This window comes from Marmota monax, unplaced genomic scaffold, assembly GCF_021218885.2.
Source record: "Marmota monax isolate L192 unplaced genomic scaffold, Marmota_monax_Labrador192_F-V1.1 WCK01_AAM20220418_F8-fsc00190, whole genome shotgun sequence".
Classification (NCBI taxonomy): Eukaryota; Metazoa; Chordata; class Mammalia; order Rodentia; family Sciuridae; genus Marmota; species Marmota monax.
Genome location: NW_026693010.1, coordinates 533,862 through 551,032, shown reverse-complemented (window position 1 = coordinate 551,032; position 17,171 = coordinate 533,862). Strand labels below are relative to the sequence as shown.

The 17,171-nt window shown below is 40.0% G+C and overlaps 2 protein-coding genes across 8 annotated transcripts in view; one reads left to right on the top strand and one right to left on the bottom strand.

The window, feature by feature from the left end:
- Nucleotides 1-17,171, bottom strand: part of Wdr20 (WD repeat domain 20) — a 74,450-nt gene that overhangs the window by 27,584 nt on the left and 29,695 nt on the right. Inside the window, exon 1 of one of the 7 annotated variants that reach the window (XM_058582206.1) lies at nt 1,071-1,623. The exons of the other annotated variants lie outside the window; for them this stretch is intronic. Within the exon in view, the coding sequence (XP_058438189.1) occupies nt 1,071-1,172 (102 nt within the window). The 5' untranslated portion in view covers nt 1,173-1,623. Of the gene's footprint in view, nt 1-1,070; nt 1,624-17,171 lie in introns of those variants that run through there. 7 annotated transcript variants of the gene reach the window in all.
- LOC124098296 (large ribosomal subunit protein P1) lies at nt 3,698-4,207 on the top strand. Its single transcript, XM_046453100.2, has one exon. The coding sequence runs from the start codon at nt 3,810-3,812 to the stop codon at nt 4,152-4,154; it is 345 nt and encodes a 114-aa protein (XP_046309056.1). The 5' UTR covers nt 3,698-3,809; the 3' UTR covers nt 4,155-4,207.

Sequence of the window (17,171 nt, the reverse complement as noted above, 5' to 3'; positions counted from 1 at the left end):
AAGAAATGCTCTATATAGCGCTGGGGACACAGCTGAGTTGGTAGAGTGCTTGCCTTGCATGCACAATGCCCTGGGTTCTAATCCCCCAGCAACACCAAAAAAAAAAAAAAAGAAAGAAAGAAATGCTCTGTGTAATCTCAATCTACTGGGCTATTACTGCTGAAATAAGGCAAACTCACTTTCTCACTGTGTTTGAAAATACAGGTAGAGCCAAGTGCAGTGGTGCATGCTTGTAATCCCAGCGACTCGGGAGGTTAAAACAGGAGGATTGGAAGTTCAAAGCCAGCTTCAGCAATGGTGAGGTGCAAAGCAACTCAGTGAGACCCTGTCTCTAAATAAAATACAAAAAACGGGCTGGGAATGTGGCTCAGTGGTCAAGTACCCTTGAGTTCAATCCCTGGTAACCCCTCAAAAGGCGGGGTAGGGAGCTGGGGATATGGTTCAGTGGTTAAGTGCCCCTGGTTCCATCCTCGGTAGCCCCCCCCAAAAAGGGAAAGAAAATAAATCATTTGTGAGACAACTAGCACTGCTGAATGTGTTCTTAAAAACATCCCCTTTCATGGGCATGAAGGTCCACACCTGTGATCCCAGCTACTCCCCAGGCACAGGCAGGAGGATTACAAGTTCCAGACCAGCCTGGGCAACTTTGCAAGACTTCGTCTTAAAATAAAATAAAATGTCCTGGGGATGTGGCTCAGTGCTTTCCTAGCATGGGCAAGGCCCTGGATTCAATCTCTAGTACTGCAAAACAAACAACAAGAAGTCCCTTCTCCCTGTGTACCATTCAGGATTCACACCTCTAGTTCCCCACTGGACACCCCCTCCATTGGATTCTGAGGATTCCTTTCTTCCAAAAAGGCCTATGACATTGTATCAAGTTAACATTTTGATTTTCAAACAACAAACATACATACTGAGTAGGGAAAAAGTCCTCAAAATTACAGGCAACTCTGAGCAAACTCAAAACCTGATCAGGTATTTGGAACTCTGGGCCAGAGTGGTACATGTGGTCCTGGGAGCCCCAGAGCAAAGGAGAGGGATATGCCATGCAGACACCCTCCCAGCCTCACCTCAATTAAAATGGAGATGAGAATCTCTGTCCTACCAACCTCATGGAATTGTCTGGAGGATGAAATAAAAGAATATACATATGAAAGTGCCTTGGAAAGCATAATGTAATTTCAGTAAACAAAAGGGGATCCCGACTTTCGAGCAAGAAGAAAAGGGGCCAGGAGGACAGTAACTGCGATGAGGCAGGGTGAGGGCAGCTCAGCAGAGGTCTAACAGTAAGTGTGGAAGCATCCAGAGGGACACTATGGACAGGCAGTCTGAAGGAAGCATCTACTGAGCTGGGCCTTAAAAGTAGGGAAACAGGAGTCCAGGCTCAGGGAATAGCAAGTATCTCAGAACAAGAAAGATATCAGCAAAAGTAGCCAAAAAACAGAGAGTAAGATACAACTGGCAGCTACAGAACAAAACTCTACTTTGAAATATGAGTAATTATTACATGATCACTCTATCAGCTTGTGCAACTCTTGAAAGTTTAAAAAACTGCTTAGAGAATTTTCCCTTAAAAGGATACATCTAATCTAAAATTATACACTGAAAAATAAAAATCTATCCAAAGGATAGACAAAGACTAACAGAGAAGATATGTTAATATAAATCAAAATAATAAAAAATAAACACAACAGAGGAAGTAAAAGCACCCGTTTTTTTCCAAGTATTGCTACCAGTTTAAACTTATGCATCCCTTACAATAACTACATTAGCCTCTGTTCTTGGATTTTTTTTACAGCCCTGTCCCCAATAAGGAATGTCAGTGAAAAGATGGCAAGTATTTAATGGCAACTGAAAGATTTTTGCTCTTAAATTAGATAAATATTCCCAAAACATCCTGTTTGCTAATTTGCTTAACAAACTTTCTTTCTAGATCAATGCTCTCAAAGTATAGCAACACATGAATAATTTATTTACCTGCAGACAAATGTACTGACTACAGTGCAAAAATACAGAATAAGAGTTTAAAAACTTCTTTGGCAATTGACAGTAATTTTATATACATTGAATCTAATGACAAAACAATAAAGAAAGAATTTATGCTCTGCATGTCTTTTTCAGTTTCTTTTTCTATTTTATGAAAGTATCAATCCAAATAACTGGGTAATTTTAAAGGTGGTCCTTCACTACTGTGCAGAAGACACAAAAGTACACCTGCACTGGGTGTGGTACATCCCTGTAATCCCAGAGACTCTGGAGGCTGAGGAAGGAAAATCACAAGTTCCAGATCAGCATGGGCAACTTAGTGGGATCCTAAGCAACTTATAAGGCCCTATCTCAAAATAATAAATAAAAACGGCTGGGGAAGTAGCTCAAGAATAAAGCACCCCTGGGTTCAATTCCTGATACTTAAAAAAAAAAAAAATGCACTTGAGCCAAAGGAATACTTAGAATCTTTCCTACCTGAGGACACTCCTTTGTTCTTCAGCCCTCCCCAGTGGCATGCTAGACAACATACCTACACCCAGCAAGACTTTACTATGGAGAAGTACTGTGAAGCCTTAAGTAACTGCCTGTTAAAAAATTAACATTTTGAATAAAAATCCATGAACACCCTGTTGGTGCCTGAAATTTCTGGAACCCAGCCCAGACAAAAGAGAGTTAGGCCTTCATTTCAAACAGCCAATCTTCCTGTCTTTTCTCCTCTATAGCAATCACTAAATTTGTCTCTTTTTCCACTAATGTATGACTGTCCTATTTCCTCCTCCTTTGGTCTGCCAACATGTTCTCTAAGCCTGCACATCTTTTTGGTAGCAGTGATCACTATCTGAGGTAGCTACTCCTCTTCCAAAGGGTCATCAGTCCCTGACAGATAGCTTCCCAGATAGAGACAGTCCGGGAGGAGGAGAATGAACCCAGACTTAGAAGCAGGGAGCTCAGGTTCAAACACACCTTCCCTCTCAATAGTGCGGTGGCCTTGGACAAGGTCTGTTTGCTCCCACTGAGCCACAGAGGACAACACCCTTCCTCCCCCCACAGGGTAGTGGTGAGGGCTGAACATTCAGTGTTTTCTAGCACAAAACAGAGATCTCAAATGGAAGCCATTATTAATTCATTCCAGTCACATTCTAGCTCTGTTCAAAAGCAGCTGTGGTTTCCTCATTCCCATCATATCAAAGTAGGAAGATGCATCCTGCCTGCCATAGTTCACCCATCCTTCCCAATAGCAATGCCATTTTCTGTCTACTGTACACTTCCTATGATTCAGGCACAGACCAGGACTTGACACTCATCAACCATTTAATCTCACAGTCACCTTTCAAAGTAGGTCTGGCTATGATCCTCATTCTTTCTTCCTTCTTCTGAGAAGGGATGCAGGCAAAATTCTGTGTTTCTCTCCACCCTTTGTGAGCTTTCCACAACACAAGCCAAGCCTTGGTTTTGGAGACAGGCCCTCTTTCCTGGCTTCATTGTGCCAACCTCTTGGTCAATACAGCCTTCTTGACCCTATTTAGTTCCAGTCCCATCACCTGTTGCAAGAATTTTCCCAACTACCATTCTTTGTGCTCAGCTTACCTAAGCTCTCAAATAAGTAATTATAACCACAGGTTTAGTATTTAATCACCTCTATGACTTCAGAATATTTTTTATGTGTTAGCATTCATTACACAAAATTACAATTTAAAAACTCCATTAAGGCTTTCCTCAGGTGCCGCCAAGGTGCTCGGTCCTTCCGAGAAGCTAAGGCCGCGTTGGGGTGAGGCCCTCACTTCATCCGGCGACTAGCACCGCGCCCGACAGTCAGCACCATGGCCTCTGTTTCCGAGCTGGCCTGCATCTACTCTGCCCTCATCCTGCACGATGACGAGGTGACCGTCACGGAGGATAAAATCAATGCCCTCATTAAAGCAGCTGGTGTAAATGTTGAACCTTTTTGGCCTGGTTTGTTTGCAAAGGCCCTGGCCAATGTCAACATTGGGAGCCTCATTTGCAACGTAGGGGCTGGTGGGCCTGCTCCAGCAGCTGGTGCAGCACCGGCAGGAGGTCCTGCACCCTCCACAGCAGCTGCCCCAGCTGAGGAGAAGAAAGTGGAAGCAAAGAAAGAAGAATCCGAGGAGTCTGATGATGACATGGGTTTTGGTCTTTTTGACTAAATTCTTTTAACATGTTAAATAATAAAAAAAAAACCCTAAAAAAAAAAAAAAATAAAAAAAAAAAATAAAAACTCCATTAAGGAGTAGGACTTATTAAACGGTTACCACTGTACTGTTCTACAAAATTAGCCTTTTGTTTTTTTAGCTTTCTTCTGAATTCTGCATACTTTGGGATTTTTTAAAAAAGTCTTGTACACTAATTATTGCCAATCATCTGAACTCTTAAACATTAATCTGTGGCAGAACCAATTTATTAAAAATTCTTGGGGCTGGGATTGTGGCTCAGCGGTAGAGTGCTCGCCTAGCATGGGCGGGACCTGGGTTCAATCCTCAGCACCACATGAAAAAAATAAATAAATAAAGGCATTGTGTTGTGTCCATCTACATCTAAAAAATAAATATTAAAAAAAAATATTATCAATTTTAAGAATTAGGTCATATTTTGTTTCTAGCCCCTGCAGAGTACCCGGTATGTCACAGATGCTCAATATCTGTTGAACAGCTGAAACCACAATTATTCCTGAATTTTTTCAACAGTAAGATTACCATTATCATGCTCATGAGTTCTGTACAAGGAGTTACTAATTACAAATAATTTGTCATTGTCTCATCATGCTTACTGGTTCTCAACATAGTATAAATTTTTCAATAATGGTTTAAAAATTCCTACTAGAGAAACAGAGCTAACTCCCAAAGCTTCAATCAATAAATACATGTTTTCAAATATTAGGTTCCTCTTCTCTCCTCAGACTGCCGATCCTTTAGGAATTATTATCAAGATGAATATTGCTGAAATACAGAGTCTACAAGTACTTGAAGAATTTCTCTTTCCAGCACCGCAAAGCTTTTATAAGAGAAGCCCTCCAGTTCCAGATACACCTCTGCCAGGGACTCTGGAGTACTCAAACCCATGAGGGGCAGCCTGGCTCTCACAGCCATCTGGCTTCCCAAAATCTGTACCATTTATGGGCACAGTTATGCCATATCATGTGGGCCTGTGCCAAGTTCTCCTCATGGGAACCTGCTACCTGATACTTTTTTAAGTACCCAGAAGCACTGATGTGGTATGAAAAATATCGCAGACCTCTTTTGAAAAATGCACCTCAAATTATTTTAGATAGATTCAAAATGAATTAGGGAGAGCAGTATACTTAATAAAGTTAGGCCAGATGTGGTGGCGCACACCTGTAATCCTAGTGGTTTGGGAGGCTGAGGCAGGAGGATCGCAAGTTCAAAGCCAGCCTCAGCAACTTAGTGAGACTGTCTCAAAAAAAAAAAAAAAAAATTAAGGGCTGAGGATGCGGCTCAGTGGTTAAGTGCCCCTGGGTTCAATCCCTGGTACAAAAAAATAGATGGATTTATTCTACCACTTCCCCATTCCATTCTGAGAAATTACCTCAGAAAGTCAGAAAGAACAAGTCTTTTTGCCATGAAGGAGTAAAATGTCCTTCCATTGGCGAGTCCAACAGCTGTCAAATGTCCAGTACCACCAGAAGCTTTACCTTATCTACACTTGTAATCACTCCTCCCACTTAATCCTTTTTTTTCACATTTTTTTATTAGTTGCTCATGACAATACAATGATCTTGACATATCATACATTTGAATCAAATGGGGTATAATTTCTCATTTTTCCAAGTGTACAGGTTGCAGAATCACATTGGTTATACAGCCACGTATATACATACAGCAATACTAGTGTCTATTTTATTCTGCTGCCCTTCCTATTCCTCCCATTCTGAAGTCCCTCCCCCTCAGCTTTCCTCTGCTCCTCACTTGGGGCGGCACTACACGCTCTGCCCAGATGGTAGCTTTATAACCCTCACCAGGCCTGTCCTTCCTTAGTTTAAGCCCAGTCTACCTTGAGATCCCTGGCTCTGTACCAGTTTCCTTCCATCCATTTCTGCCCTAAATCAACCCACACAGCCTGCCAGAATCATCTTCAGGAGGCCCTAGGTCATTCTCCCATGCGAAACCTCCAGGGCTCTATAAGGCAGAACAGCTTGGCCTGCACAGACTCCCAATGTGGCCCCTGCCCCCAAACATTGTCCCAAAGGCACTTGGCTATTGCCTGCCTTTCCTTATATTTCTTATTTTCACCCAGAAAAACCTTTCTTACCCTCAGCATCCTTAAAGTTTCTGTTCACTGATATAAACGTCACTTCTTCCTGACCTGACTCACATAGATGTGACATTCTTTTACCCAACCTTCAATGGAATGCCCACCACTATAGACCACAGTTTAACTATATTCCATATATTGTGAAAGTCTAGGTCTTTTAAATAAAACAAGAAAGCAGGCAGGAGGCTGCTGAGTCACTGACAGCCAGAACCAATTACTCAAAAATAGCAGGAGCAAGAGTGGCATCAAAGGTCGCCATTATGCTTTTTTGAAAATGAGTATACAACTGATAGAATACTTTCTATTATCACCCCCTCCTCATCACATTTCAACCAAAAGAGGGGCCAAAACTGATCAAGGGATTACTTCTCAGGACCACAAAAGATCATCTACTTGGACAAAGGTGAACTGCTTGGGGCCCAAAATAAACCACATTAGAAAGACAGTTGCAGTTTTTATTGGGAGGACTTTTGATGTAGTCAGGCTTGGGGCTTCCAGTGTCTTTATCCACAGCCCACAGCCTGGGGCTGGCTACCTGTTGACGGTTGAAGGCATCTGCTGAAACTTGGGAAACACTTAAGCCACGGGTAAGGGGTATGGAACTCTTAGAGCCAAGACAAATTCACTTCTTCAGCATAACTCAATGCACTACTTTGCCCAAATTTAGTTCAACGTAGTGAGAAATAATAGATACAATAACAAAAAAATATCACATAGTGAGTGACTTCAAACACCTTTACTGCCTACTCTCATGTTCCGCCGAACAGTTTAACACTCAAGGAACAATGAGTTGTACAGCACTGTAGGGACGTCAATGCTATGGCCCAACCCACCTGCTTTTTTTTTTTTAATACCTTTATTTATTTTTAATGTGGTGCTGAGGATTGAACCCAGTGCCTCACACATGGTAGGCAATGCTCTACTACAACCTCAGCCTCCCCACCCCACCCCCACCTACTCTTAAACGAGTTTGGTTCATCTTGTCAAAACACCTGCACAATTCATCTTTCTTACAGTCCCTTCAGTTCAACAGTCACATCCAAAATAATTGCACAATTAGCTTTAACAATGTATACAGCCTAAAACTTATTTTACATACATACATATATATGTGTGTGTAGGTATATGTGTGTATATGTACATACATATCTACATATGTATGTACACATTCCTATCAGGGATGTAAAAGTCAGCCTGCCTTAAGATCACCTATCCCAACAGGAAAACAATGTCATAGTGTTAGAGCTTCAGCATTTCAAATAGGACAAAATTTGTCTGTGTTGTTCGCTACTCTGTCTTCTAATAGTGAGCCTGGCACACTGTCATAGAATGGAAGCCATTCCAAAAATGGAAGGAAAAAAATGTGAAAGGAACCAAGAAAGACCTAGAAAAAGACATGCATAGAATTAAGTGTATCATCTTTTTTTTTTGGGGGGGGGGGTGTACAGGGGATTGAACTCAGGGGCACTCGACCACTGAGCCACATCCCAGCCCTATTTTGTATTTTATTCAGAGACAGGGTCTCACTGAGTTGCTTAGCACCTCGCTTTTGCTGAGGCTGGCTTTGTACTCGCACTCTTCCTGCCTCAGTCTCTCAAGCCACTGAGATTACAGGCATTATATAATCCTTTTGCTAACCAAAATGGTGACAACTAACTGCCTTCTTAAGTGGACAAGAAAATCACCTCCACAAGTAAATACTGGTAAGTCACTTTACAGTTTATACATATAAAGCAGCTCCACACATGAGTTCTTTCACCCTTCTTTATAGGTAAGTACTACTGCTCCATGAAACAAAAGGAAACAGAATCAGCTATCAAGACAAGTGGGAGAGGCAATGTCTCAATTCCAGCCCATGATCTCCTATTATAACATGGCATTATGTTTTTGTGAGAAAGCTCACAAAACAACATCAGAAGGAGCACCACATTCTAAAAATTAGCATTGGGTGATTCCACGTTCCTATGCTTGCTGAAGCAGGAGTCAAACATTCCAACCTTGCTCAGTTTGGCCCAGATTCTAGACCTACCTTCTCAATGCATGGACTTCACAAGGCTGTTTGATTAAAACCAAGTGACAGACAAAAGTTTCTAGCATAAAGCTTGGCACTTAAAAGCACTTAAGAATACATAAGGACTTAACTTTATCTTCTTACAGGGCTTGAAGATTCTCATCATTCAGGAATACCTTTCTTTCTACACTAAAATTTCCAAAGAAAAATAGTGGCAGAAGCCCCAGTTTCAGCATGTTTTCCTTCCAATATAATTTTTCAAAACAAGACAGGAACTTCCCTTTCTTGGTTGCCATCTCTCCTTCATTCTCACACACACTAGTTCACAGCCCACACTTGCCTGGCATTCCAGATTCATCCTCTTTACTAAAAACAAACCTTGGCAAGCCCCCTGTTAGCTTGCTTCTGATGGGCTCCGACCCTGGAATAAGCACCTACCATCCACTTCCAAAGGCCTCTTGTGTGCACAGCAGCAGAGAGGCTGTGAGGGTAAGGCAGGGAACCAGGCAAGGGGGAGAAAGAGAGGACAATTGGACAGACAGCAGTCAGTCAGAACCACTGGCAGACAATGAGATGTCAGATACAAGGAGTATCCCCATCAGTCATCCTTGAATGCAAAGAGGTGCACAGTCATATAATGTGCAAAACGTGCCAGGTCCAACTTTGATGGCAAACACCTCAGGAACTGCCTGCTCCTCACCAAAGGCAGGATTCTCCCTCCCAGAGTATTCTCTTCTCGAGATGTCCTTTGGACAGGTGGATTCTAGTGGGAGGAAGCTAAGGGCTGAGACAACAGCATCTTCTCCCTGGCCCACTGTCGGGCAAGGATCTGCTGAAATAACAAGCTTCTGTTGTCATCACCGTGTCATTTATTCCCCAAGGCAGCCTGTCACTTTAAAACTGTTAGCTATGTAAAATCTCCTCTTCCTGAGCCCAGCATTTGCATTCCTGTAATCCCAGCAGCTTGAGATGCTGAGACATGCTGATCTTGAGTTCAAAACCAGCCTCAGCAATGGTGAGGTGCTAAGTAACTCAGTAAGACCCTGTCCCTAAATAAAATACAAAAATAGATCTAGGGATGTGGCTCAGTGGTCAAGAACCCCTGAATTCAATCCCCAGTACAAAAAAAAAAAACAACAAAGACTCCTCTTCCCTCAGAGTAGTTTAAAAAAATAATAAATTTAATAAGCTGCTAAACTGCAACATCTTTATCATCCCCTCATTTCTTATGTGGCACTCAAAGTTCAGGTTAAATTTCCTATTACAAGGTGAGTCACTACAAGGGCTGTCCTGGCGCTTCATTTAAGCTAATGAAATACTGGTTTCTTCATTAAAGAAAAACTATGAATAAACATTAAATAAATTCGATTTGCACACATCCCAACCCAGATCTCATCACATCTAAATGTGTCACATTCAAATAACCTGTTTTCATTAAACCATTCAATTAAACATGCATAGATATCAATATATTCCAAAGGGAATACCAATATCTCATATACATTACAGATAAGATGCTTTTATTTTTGCAAAGAATATTCATCTTAAACTCTTAAGAAAATAATTTTTTTTTTAAAGTTCCCTCTGAGGTCTTGGGCTGTAGCTCAGTGGCAGAGCGCTTGCCTAGCATGCATGAGACACTAGGTTCGATCCTCAGCACCACTTTAAAATAAACAAATAATTAAAATAAAGGCATTCTGTCCATCTACAAATAATTTTTTAAAAAATTTTAAAAAGTTCTCTCTGAGCCAGGTGCGATGGGGTGTGCCTGTAATTCCAGTGGCTCAGGAGGCTGAGGCAGGAGGATCACAAGTTCAAAGCCAGCTTCAGCAAAAGCGAGGAGCTAAGCAACTCAGTGAGACCCTGTCTCTAAATAAAATACAAAATAGGGCTGAGGATATGGCTCAGTGGTTGAGTGCCCCTGAGTTCAATCCCCGTTATCCACCTGCCCGCCCCCCCTGCAAAAAAAAAAGTTCCCTCTGAAAAGGGCAGGGAGAGGAAATTCTATGCCCTTCTAAAACTGCTGGGACAATACTGGTGAACTAAAGACCATTATGAAGCAGGGAAGAGATCCTTCATGCATCTTAACTCTTTACTGTTGTTTTACTGACCTTTAGACCATCCTTGGACTTCTATATTTGGCAGAGCACATAAAAGATTTCTGAATTTTCAAATTCAAGTTCCTGAGAAACATAAGTAGCAGTCTGTAAAGAAGCTCCCCTTCTTAGTGGGAAAGGCCCTAAATCCCCAACTGTGCAGAGACCCTACAAAGTTCTATCACTTCTTCATTCTACAAAGATGGGGCGGGGGAGGGGCAGATATGGTGATCTGCCTCCTAAAAGTACAGTGCTTAGAAATGAACTGTACTGTAAGGCTGGAAGTGTGGCTCAAAGGCAGAGTGACTGCCAAACATGTACCAGGACCTGGGTTCAATCCCTACTAACACACACACACACACACACCAAAAAAAAAAAACTGTACTTTTAACCACAATGAGCCATTAGGGGGCTCTTAATCATCCACTTCAGCTGGAACAATGAACTACAGAATGTGTAACATAAAAATTTAAAAACTAGGGGCTGGGGTTGTGGCTCAGTGGTAGACCGCTCACCTAGCACGTGCACGTGCAAGGCCCTGGGTTCGATCCTCAAAACCACATAAAAATAAATAAAAGTCTTGTGTCCAACTACAACTAAAAAATAATCTTTAAAAAATGACATTGATTTGAACTAGCAATTTGATTACATCAACTGACAGCATTTTGTGCTTGCTATACTGCTGTGTTGTCAAAGAGAAAGCAAGCAAGCTAGAAGAAGTGACACTACATTAAGCTACCTTACACATTAATGAAGATCAGCCACTAAAACAAGTGGCCAAAAGATTAGATTGGGCCTCTGTGATTCAAATAGTCTCTGATCCAGCCAGGCCTCAGCAGAAGACTATAGCTCAAACCCATGAGGGTAACATAGAGCTGCTCTGTCTAAATACCATTGTGAGCATTAGTTCACTACTGAAACTACTCATTTGACACTTGTGCTGTTGGTCATTTGTCATATATACCTTATCTCTCCAACTACTCTCAAATTGGGGGGAAAGATCTTTCTTTCTTATAGGTCACCTCAGTAACAGCCACATAGACATTTCTGACTTTTTCCCCTACCAGATTAAAAGAACCTTTTTATGTTATCAGACTCTGGTATACCCCTAGTAACCCAAGAGCAGACAGTTTCCAAATGCAGTCCAGGAAGACTGGCACAGCTGTTATGAAGAGCAAGATGATAACATAAGGTAGTATCATTTCCTTTTCACATAAATTCAGCTCCTAGTTGGTCTGGGGCTATATAGTTCAGTGGTAGAGTGCTTGCCTAGCATATGTGAGGCACTGGGTTCAATCCTCAACACCACATAAAAATAAATAAATAAAATAAAGGTACTGTGTCCATGTACAACTAAAAAAAAATGAACTCTTAGGAATTTATCCTTAGAAAAGACTTTTCAAGTGTATGAACTATTTGTAATAGTCAAAACAAGCAGACTTGTGGCCTATGAACAGGTCACTAGTCATGGAATATAGCAGTTTGATTACATGGACAAATCTCAAAAAAAAATCTTGAGTGAAAGAAGTCAGATATAAAAAGTATATACTAAATACTTCTATTTACAAAAAGTTTGAAAATAAGGATCTGTGATGTTGAAAGTGAGGTTAGTGGTTACCTGTAAAGGGGGGTAAGTGGGAAAGGCCACAGGAGAGCTTCTAGGTGTTTTTTAATCTACAGTTGACTCTACTTTGTGAAAATGAATTAGACTTTATACTTATGCACATTCCAGTTTGTATACTATCCTTAAACTTAAGCAAACACATGGATAAAGATAAGTCAACTCAGCTTTGTTTATAACATTATTAATATCCTATACATTCCAAGACAATGAGTAATTATATTAAGAAGCCATTCTAAATTATTTAGTAGCAAAGAAGGATGTTAAACACTATATTACCAAGTGAAAATGCAAAAATAAAAAATAGGATTCTAAGGACCAAAAAATTACAAATAAATCATAAAATTATACTCACATTTTTTAAAAAATGTTTTTGTAGTTGTAGACGGACAAAATGCCTTTATTTTATTTGTTTATTTTTATGTGGTGCTGGGGATCGAACCCAGTGCCTCACACATGCCAGGCAAGCGCTCTGCCACTGAGCTACAGCCCCAGCCCTATACTCATATTTTAATAGTAATAAGTGTATTGTTGTTTTGAAAACATCTTGTCAAATAGAGCAAAAAAGTTAATTATATGAATGTCAACAGGAACCAAGGTTTTCTACACAAAATAGGTACAAATGCAAAATCCATTACTTTTACATTTTGAAATGAAGGAAAAATATGAACTCATGATGTATCTTTTTCTTATTTAAAAACAAAAGCAGGGCTGGGGATGTAGCTCAAGCGGGAGCGCGCTCGCCTGGCATGCGTGCAGCCTGGGTTCGATCCTCAGCACCACATACAAATAAAGATGTTGTGTCCGCCGAAAATATTAAAATAAATATTAAATAATAATAATATTAAATAAATATCAAAAATTCTCTCTCAAAAAATAAATAAATAAATAAAATAAAAACAAAAGCGGCGGGGCGCTCAGTGGTAGAGTGCTTACCCAGCATGTGTGAGCCACTGGGTTTGATTCTCAATACTGCATATAAATAAATAAAATAAAGGGCTATTGACAACTAAAAAATATTTTTTTAAAGGCGGGCGGGGGCTAGGGATATGGCTTAGTGGTAGAGCATTTGCCTAGTATGCTCAAGACCCTGGGTTCAAAGCATAGCAAAAAGAAAAAAAAGTCTGTCTTGTTTTAAGGCATTTTCTAGTTCTGTCAAATGAAAAGGTATAGAATAATAACCAACAGCAAGAGGAACTCCTAGTGCCCAGACTGTTGCAAATGCTACTGACCACTTAAAAGCTGATCAAGATTCCTGAGATACTGGTATGTGGCAGGAAATGGACAAAACAAATTTGGAACATCTTCCGCTGCCTCTGAGCAAGAAAGTTATCAACAATTACTGAAAATAAGCAAAAAGACTTAAGAGGCAAAATAAAGGGACTACCACTGGCCAAGATGAACCATCTTAAACATCAAAACAATATTATGGAATTCTTAGAGATAAAACCAGTTTATGCTAACATCTGGAGACGGGGAGGGGAGAAGCTCTCCATTATAGTGGACTAGCACCAGTAAACAGCAAGAAAAAAAAATAATGGAGTTTAAAAAATCATTTTACAAATAGTATGATAACACATTAAAAATCAATTTAGTCAAAAATCATCAATGGATGCTAAAACCAGAGGGTGAAGATTTGATGGGAAACAGGATATATATGTAGTTTCAAAATAATTCCCCAGATAAACTGTGTAGCAATTACAAAGAAAAAACTGAAACTTAAGGATAGATTAATTTGGCAAATTCATCCTTAAACTTAACCTTAATCAATGTCATCATTTACCAATGCTCACTTGGATAAACCAGTATCATGTGCCTCCTGATATGCTGTCCTAAAAAAGACACTACTCAATTCTGTGGTATTCTACCCAAAATGCAGGCCATAAGCCAGGCATGGTGATGGTAATCCCAGCAGCTTGGGAGGCTGAGGCAGGAGGATCACGAGTTCAAAGCCAGCCTCAGCAACAGCGAGGTGCTAAGCAATTCAGTGAGACCCTGTCTCTAAATAAATAAAATACAAAATAAGGCTGGGGATGTGGCTCAGTGGCCAAGTGTCCCTGAATTCAATCGCTGGTACCGACCCTACCCCTCACCAAAAAAAAATGCAGGCCATGAATTTATAATCATGAAAAAGTATCAGGCAAATCCAAATTAAGAGATATTCTAAGAACAACTGTATGCATTCAAAAAAGGTCAAAATCTTTAAAACAAAGAATGTCTACAAAGAACAGTCCTAGACTCAAGGAGACTGAAGAGACTGCAACTAACTGCTATGTGAATCCGGACTGAATCTCAAACCAGGAAGAGAAATGAGGACTACAAGAAAGTACTGCGACAACTGGTGACATTTTAATACAAATTATAAATCAGATAAGAGAAATGCCTCAATGTTTTTTATTTTGATAAATATAGTGATTATAGTAAGTAAAAGTCCTTGCTCTTGGGAAACAAACAAGTTTATATGGACAAAATAGGCATGATGTCTACAAATTACTCTCAAATTATACACAGGGGGAACAAATGGTAAAACAGGCAATTTTTAAGCAATTGGTCAATCTGGGTAATAGATATGTGGAAGTTCTTTGTACTATTCTTGCAACTTTTCTCTAAGAGTGAAATTATATCCACAGATATAGCTCAGTGGTAAAGTGTGTGCTTAGCACGCACAGGGTCCTGCATTTAATCCCTAGCATCCTAAAAAAGAGAGACTTAAAATCATGTATACTAAATACAATGTTGATCCTTGTTTCGAATTTGATTAATTGACTGTAAAGTAACACTTATTTGTATTGCCTGGTGCGGTGGCACACTCCTGGACACTTGGATAAACCAGCATCAAGTGCCTCCTGATACCCCAGTGGCTCGGGAGGCTAAACCAGCCTCAGCAACAGCAAGGCACTAAGCAACTCAGTGAGACCCTGACTGTAATAAAATACAAAACAAGGCTGCAGATGTGGCTCAGTGGTCGAGTGGCTCTGAGTTCAATCCTTGATACCCCCACCCCCACCCAGCAAAACAAAACAAAAAAAGTAACACTTATTTGTGGTGGCAGATACATGAATCTGCACATGGAATGAAAATGCATGGTTCACACACACAGCACACACAAACACACATGAATGCTTGTAAAACTGGTGAAATCAGAATGAGCTTTGTGGATTGCACCAAATTCCTCATTTTGATATTGTGGTTTTTTTTAAATATTTTTTATTTTTATGTGGTGCTGAGGATTGAACCCACTGCCTCACGCATGCCAGGCGAGCGCGCTACCACTTGAGCCACATCCCCAGCCCCTACATTGTGTTTTAGTTATCAATGGGTAAAACTAAGAAAAGGGTATATACATAGGACTTCCCTGCACATTTTTTGCAACTTCTTATAAATCTATAATTATGTCAAATTAAAAGATTAAAATTAAATAATAAAAAGATTCTTCTAAATCAATGTTATGGTTTAGATCATAAATGTCCTCCAAAGATCCCTATACTAGAGGCTAGTTGCCAGCCTGTACACTACTGTGAAACAGTGGAATCATCAAGAGGTGAGGCCTGCAGATGTTAGGTCCATGGAAGCGTGCCTATGAAGGGGCTACTGGTACTCTCACCCCTCTGACTTTGCTTCCCAGTCACCATAAGATGAACAGGTTTCCTCTGACATGTAATTCTGCCACAGTGTACTGCCTCATGCCAGGGCCAAAAGCAACAGGGTCATGCGACCATGGACTGAAACCTCTGAAACCACAAGCCAAAATACATCTTTCCTCATTATAAGTTGATTTTCTCAGGTATTTTGTCCTAATGACAGAAAACTGAAGAACACAATCAAGAAACCAACTATAAAGAATATTTATGGGGCTGGGGATATGGCTCAAGCGGTAGCGCGCTCGCCTGGCATGCGTGCGGCCCGGGTTCGATCCTCAGCACCACATACAAACAAAGATGTTGTGTCTGCCGAAAACTAAAAAATATTTTTAAAAAATTCTCTCTCTTTAAAAAAAAAAAAAAAAGAATATTTATGGAGGGGCTCAGTGGCATATACTATAATCACAGAAACTCAGGGGGGTAAGACAGAAGGATTTCAAGTTCCAGGCTAGCCTGAGCAATTTGGTGAGACCCTGTCTCAAAATAAAAAATAAAAAGTGACGGAGGGATGTAGTTCAGTGGTAAAACATTTATTCCTAGGTTCAATCCCCAGTAACACATACATACACCCCAAAAATATTTATGAATCAGATAGCTGGGCACAGTGTCACACACCTGTAATTTCAGCAACTTGGTGAGCCAAGGCAGGAAGACCACAAGTTCAAATACAGCCTCAACAATTTAGTGAGACTGCAGCAAAATAAAAAAATAAAAAGGACCAGGGATATATCAGTGATCAAGCACCCCTGGGTTCAACCTCCGATACAAAAATAATAATAATAATCTGTTGAGGAATAAATTATGTTCAAATATAAAATTTTTTGCATGTGAAAATGTGGTTTTATCACCAAAAATAGTCCGTGCACCATTAGAAAAAAAACAAAAAAAAAAATTATGATGTTTAGGATTTGCTTTAAAATAATCCAGTGGGGATAAAATAATGGGTGAACTGTGATTGGGCCATGTCAGTAGATATTGAAGCTAGGAGACAGGTACATGGAAATTCATTATATCATTCTTTCTATTTTTGTGTAAGTTGGGACATTTTCATAATTTAAGAAAGTATAATTCTGTTTGGGCCAAATAATTATTTACATGTATAAGTTCCAAGGAAAAAAGTTTGAAAAGATATCCACTGAAACATTAATGATAGTTATTATTCAAAGAAGGGTGGCAGCTAAGTAGTACGGCACTTACATTAAAACAGAGGTAATGTTTAAGGGATAATTCTGCCTATCAATTTTTAACTTTTGTCAGTTATTACACATAATTTTTTATGTAGAAAAAGAAAAAAAAAGCAAAAAAAAAAAAAAACGACTACTGAATCAATTTCAAAATTTTTCTAGCATCAAGTGCCACAAAACAATGATTCAGACAATGTCAATGACCAGGTGCACACATCCCCAAGAGTGAGCCCATGAGATTACAGTGCCTAGTGATCTCACAGCAGCCTCAGTCTGTGTAACTACACTCTACCATGTTCACATAATAACAAAATTGCCTAATTGCACATTTCTCAGAATGTA

What these genes read in the sequence shown, in the direction of transcription:
- LOC124098296 (XM_046453100.2), top strand. Translation starts at nt 3,810, where the DNA reads ATGGCCTCTGTTTCCGAGCTGGCCTGCATCTACTCTGCCCTCATCCTG.